The 6,000-nt window shown below is 57.4% G+C and overlaps 1 protein-coding gene across 1 annotated transcript in view; it reads left to right on the top strand.

Annotated features, from left to right (window-relative positions):
* The first annotated feature begins 555 nt into the window (after positions 1-555).
* LOC141046878 (transmembrane protein 178B-like) overlaps positions 556-6,000 on the top strand; it is a 33,655-nt gene continuing 28,210 nt past the window's right edge. Inside the window, exon 1 of the mRNA XM_073541590.1 lies at positions 556-1,096. Within this exon, the coding sequence (XP_073397691.1) occupies positions 682-1,096 (415 nt within the window). The 5' untranslated portion in view covers positions 556-681. The remainder of the gene's footprint in view (positions 1,097-6,000) is intronic.

The following is a 6,000-nucleotide window of genomic DNA, read 5'->3' as shown; positions in this document are numbered from 1 at the left end:
ATGCGGTATCCATGGTTCGGGGCTGCAGGTGTACACGGCTCGGTGTATGCGGCGTCCATGGTTCGGGGCTGCAGGTGTACACGGCTCGGTGTATGCGGCGTCCATGGTTCGGGGCTGCAGGTGTACACGGCTCGGTGTATGCGGCGTCCATGGTTCGGGGCTGCAGGTGTACACGGCTCGGTGTATGCGGCGTCCATGGTTCGGGGCTGCAGGTGTACACGGCTCGGTGTATGCGGCGTCCATGGTTCGGGGCTGCAGGTGTACACGGCTCGGTGTATGTGGCGTCCATGGTTCGGGGCTGCAGGTGTACACGGCTCGGTGTATGTGGCGTCCATGGTTCGGGGCTGCAGGTGTACACGGCTCGGTGTATGCGGCGTCCATGGTTCGGGGCTGCAGGTGTACACGGCTCGGTGTATGTGGCGTCCATGGTTCGGGGCTGCAGGTGTACACGGCTCGGTGTATGCGGCGTCCATGGTTCGGGGCTGCAGGTGTACACGGCTCGGTGTATGTGGCGTCCATGGTTCGGGGCTGCAGGTGTACACGGCTCGGTGTATGCGGTATCCATGGTTCGGGGCTGCAGGCTCCTCCCCGGCCTCCTCTCCTCTCCTCCACTCTCGGAGCCGTGTCGGTGGCGGGGCTGATGCTGGGGCCGGTGCCCGGGGTGTGATCCCCGGTGTCGCCATGAGGCTGCTGGCCGGTGCCGGGCTGTGTCTCGCCCTGGCCGCTCTCGCTCTTCTGGCCGTAGCTCTGTGCACCGATCACTGGTACGAGACCGACGCCCGGAGACACCGGGACCGCTGCAGGAAACCGGGAGGCAAGCGGAGCGACCCGGGCTACATGTACACCCCCGGGCAGCAGCTGCCGCTGCGGGGAGGCGGAGAGTCCCGGAGCCGGGGAGAGCTGCTGCAGAGGGGGCTGCGGGTCATCTCCAGAGCCGGGGGGCCGGAGCCGGGGAGCCGGGAGGTGGCCGCTCCCCGACACTACCTGGCCGGGGACTCGCACTGCACCCGCCGCTTCAACTCCACCGTGTCCGGGCTGTGGAGGAAATGTCACCGGGAGGGGTTCGACAAGGACACGGAGGAGCTGATCCTGAAAGGTAGGGACCGTCTGTTACCGGGACCCCCAGTGTCATAACTGGGACCCCCCCCTGTCATTACCGGGAGCATCAGTTACCGGGACCCCCATGTGTCATTACTGGGACCCCCTGTGTCATTACCGGGAGCATCAGTTACTGGGACCCCCCATGTGTCATTACCGGCAGCATCAGTTACCGGGACCCCCATGTGTCATTACTGGGACCCCCCGTGTCATTACCGGGAGCATCAGTTACTGGGACCCCCCATGTGTCATTACTGGGACCCCTGTGTCATTACCAGGAGCATCAGTTACTGGGACCCCCCATTGTGTCATTACTGGGACCACCTGTGTCATTACCAGGAGCATCAGTTACTGGGACCCCCCATTGTGTCATTACTGGGACCCCCTGTGTCATTACCAGGAGCATCAGTTACTGGGACCCCCCATGTGTCATTACTGGGACCCCCTGTGTCATTACCAGGAGCATCAGTTACTGGGACCCCCCATGTGTCATTACTGGGACCCCCTGTGTCATTACCAGGAGCATCAGTTACTGGGACCCCCCATTGTGTCATTACTGGGACCCCCTGTGTCATTACCAGGAGCATCAGTTACTGGGACCCCCCATATGTCATTACTGGGACCCCTGTGTCATTACCAGGAGCATCAGTTACTGGGACCCCCCATGTGTCATTACTGGGACCCCCTGTGTCATTACCAGGAGCATCAGTTACTGGGACCCCCCATTGTGTCATTACTGGGACCCCCTGTGTCATTACCAGGAGCATCAGTTACTGGGACCCCCCATGTGTCATTACCGGCAGCATCAGTTACTGGGACCCCCCATGTGTCATTACTGGGACCCCCTGTGTCATTACCGGGAGCATCAGTTACTGGGACCCCCCATGTGTCATTACCGGCAGCATCAGTTACTGGGACCCCCCATGTGTCATTACTGGGACCCCTGTGTCATTACCAGGAGCATCAGTTACTGGGACCCCCCATTGTGTCATTACTGGGACCCCCTGTGTCATTACCAGGAGCATCAGTTACTGGGACCCCCCATGTGTCATTACCGGCAGCATCAGTTACTGGGACCCCCCATGTGTCATTACTGGGACCCCTGTGTCATTACCAGGAGCATCAGTTACTGGGACCCCCCATTGTGTCATTACTGGGACCCCCTGTGTCATTACCGGCAGCATCAGTTACTGGGACCCCCCATGTGTCATTACTGGGACCCCTGTGTCATTACCAGGAGCATCAGTTACTGGGACCCCCCATTGTGTCATTACTGGGACCACCTGTGTCATTACCAGGAGCATCAGTTACTGGGACCCCCCATTGTGTCATTACTGGGACCCCCTGTGTCATTACCAGGAGCATCAGTTACTGGGACCCCCCATTGTGTCATTACTGGGACCCCCTGTGTCATTACCAGGAGCATCAGTTACTGGGACCCCCCATTGTGTCATTACTGGGACCACCTGTGTCATTACCAGGAGCATCAGTTACTGGGACCCCCCATGTGTCATTACTGGGACCCCCTGTGTCATTACCAGGAGCATCAGTTACTGGGACCCCCCATTGTGTCATTACTGGGACCCCCTGTGTCATTACCAGGAGCATCAGTTACTGGGACCCCCCATGTGTCATTACCGGCAGCATCAGTTACTGGGACCCCCCATGTGTCATTTCTGGGACCCCCTGTGTCATTACCGGGAGCATCAGTTACTGGGACCCCCCCATGTGTCATTACCGGCAGCATCAGTTACTGGGACCCCCTATGTGTCATTACTGGGACCCCCTGTGTCATTACCGGGAGCATCAGTTACTGGGACCCCCCATTGTGTCATTACTGGGACCCCCCATTGTGTCATTACTGGGACCCCCTGTGTCATTACCAGGAGCATCAGTTACTGGGACCCCCCATTGTGTCATTACTGGGACCCCCTGTGTCATTACCAGGAGCATCAGTTACTGGGACCCCCCATTGTGTCATTACTGGGACCCCCTGTGTCATTACCAGGAGCATCAGTTACTGGGACCCCCCATGTGTCATTACCGGCAGCATCAGTTACCGGGACCCCCATGTGTCATTACTGGGACCCCCTGTGTCATTACCGGGAGCATCAGTTACTGGGACCCCCCATGTGTCATTACCGGGAGCATCAGTTACCGGGACCCCCCATGTGTCATTACTGGGACCCCCTGTGTCATTACCGGGACCCCCCATGTGTCATTACTGGGACCCCCTGTGTCATTACCGGGAGCATCAGTTACTGGGACCCCCCATGTGTCATTACTGGGACCCCCTGTGTCATTACCGGCAGCATCAGTTACTGGGACCCCCCATTGTGTCATTACTGGGACCCCTGTGTCATTACCAGGAGCATCAGTTACTGGGACCCCCCCATGTGTCATTACTGGGACCCCCTGTGTCATTACCAGGAGCATCAGTTACTGGGACCCCCCATTGTGTCATTACTGGGACCCCCTGTGTCATTACCAGGAGCATCAGTTACTGGGACCCCCCATGTGTCATTACCGGCAGCATCAGTTACTGGGACCCCCCATGTGTCATTACTGGGACCCCCTGTGTCATTACCGGGAGCATCAGTTACTGGGACCCCCCATGTGTCATTACTGGGACCCCCCATTGTGTCATTACTGGGACCCCCTGTGTCATTACCAGGAGCATCAGTTACTGGGACCCCCCATTGTGTCATTACTGGGACCCCCTGTGTCATTACCAGGAGCATCAGTTACTGGGACCCCCCATGTGTCATTACCGGCAGCATCAGTTACCGGGACCCCCATGTGTCATTACTGGGACCCCCTGTGTCATTACCGGGAGCATCAGTTACTGGGACCCCCCATGTGTCATTACCGGCAGCATCAGTTACTGGGACCCCCCATGTGTCATTACTGGGACCCCCTGTGTCATTACCGGGAGCATCAGTTACTGGGACCCCCATGTGTCATTACTGGGACCCCTTGTGTCATTACCGGGAGCATCAGTTACTGAGGCCCCCTGTGTCATTACCGGGAGCATCAGTTACCGGGACCCCCATGTGTCATTACTGGGACCCCTTGTGTCATTACCGGGAGCATCAGTTACCGGGACCCCCATGTGTCATTACTGGGACCCCCCTTGTCATTTCTGGGAGCATCAGTTACTGGGACCCCCCTGTGTCATTACCGGGAGCATCAGTTACCGGGACCCCCGGTGTCATTACTGGGAGCATCAGTTACTGGGACCCCCCGTATCATTACCGGGAGCATCAATTACTGGGACCCCCATGTGTCATTACTGGGAGCATCAGTTACTGGGACCCCCATGTGTCATTACTGGGAGCATCAGTTACTGGGACCCCCCTGTATCATTACCGGGAGCATCAGTTACCGGGACCCCCATGTGTCATTACTGGGACCCCTTGTGTCATTACCGGGAGCATCAGTTACTGGGACCCCCATGTGTCATTACTGGGACCCCTTGTGTCATTACCGGGAGCATCAGTTACTGGGACCCCCCGTGTCATTACCGGGAGCATCAGTGACTGGGACCCCCATGTGTCATTACTGGGACCCCCTGTGTCATTACCGGGAGCATCAGTTACCGGGACCCCCATGTGTCATTACTGGGACCCCCGGTGTCATTACTGGGAGCATCAGTGACTGGGACCCCCATGTGTCATTACTGAGACCCCCCTTATCATTACTGGGAGCATCAGTTACTGGGACCCCCCTGTGTCATTACCGGGAGCATCAGTTACCGGGACCCCCATGTGTCATTACTGGGACCCCCCTTGTCATTTCTGGGAGCATCAGTTACTGGGACCCCCTGTATCATTACCGGGAGCATCAGTTACCGGGACCCCCATGTGTCATTACTGGGACCCCCGGTGTCATTACTAGGAGCATCAGTTACTGGGACCCCCTGTATCATTACCGGGAGCATCAGTTACCGGGACCCCCATGTGTCATTACTGGGACCCCCCGGTGTCATTACTAGGAGCATCAGTTACTGGGACCCCCTGTATCATTACCGGGAGCATCAGTTACCGGGACCCCCATGTGTCATTACTGGGACCCCCTGTGTCATTACCAGGAGCATCAGTTACCGGGACCCCCATGTGTCATTACTGGGACCCCCGGTGTCATTACTGGGAGCATCAGTGACTGGGACCCCCATGTGTCATTACTGAGACCCCCCTTATCATTACTGGGAGCATCAGTTACTGGGACCCCCCTGTGTCATTACCGGGAGCATCAGTTACCGGGACCCCCATGTGTCATTACTGGGACCCCCCTTGTCATTTCTGGGAGCATCAGTTACTGGGACCCCCTGTATCATTACCGGGAGCATCAGTTACCGGGACCCCCATGTGTCATTACTGGGACCCCCGGTGTCATTACTAGGAGCATCAGTTACTGGGACCCCCTGTATCATTACCGGGAGCATCAGTTACCGGGACCCCCATGTGTCATTACTGGGACCCCCGGTGTCATTACTAGGAGCATCAGTTACTGGGACCCCCTGTATCATTACCGGGAGCATCAGTTACCGGGACCCCCATGTGTCATTACTGGGACCCCCGGTGTCATTACTAGGAGCATCAGTTACCGGGACCCCCTGTATCATTACCGGGAGCATCAGTTACTGGGACCCCCTGTATCATTACCGGGAGCATCAGTTACTGGGACCCCCGGTGTCATTACTAGGAGCATCAGTTACCGGGACCCCCATGTGTCATTACTGGGACCCCTGTGTCATTACCGGAAACATCAGTGACTGAGACCCCTCATTGTAAAAAAGAAACAGCCAACAGCACACGAACTTGATGGAATACACGCTCCAAAGATCCCAGGACCCAATAGGATCAAAAGACAGCCAAGTAGCAAAAATGGAGCAGCATCCGT

Source organism: Dendrobates tinctorius, unplaced genomic scaffold (genome assembly GCF_039654945.1).
Source record: "Dendrobates tinctorius isolate UK_male_01 unplaced genomic scaffold, ASM3965494v1 ptg000124l, whole genome shotgun sequence".
NCBI lineage: Eukaryota > Metazoa > Chordata > Amphibia > Anura > Dendrobatidae > Dendrobates > Dendrobates tinctorius.
The sequence above is the reverse complement of the archived record's forward strand: the minus strand, read 5'-3'. Positions and strand labels throughout refer to the sequence as shown.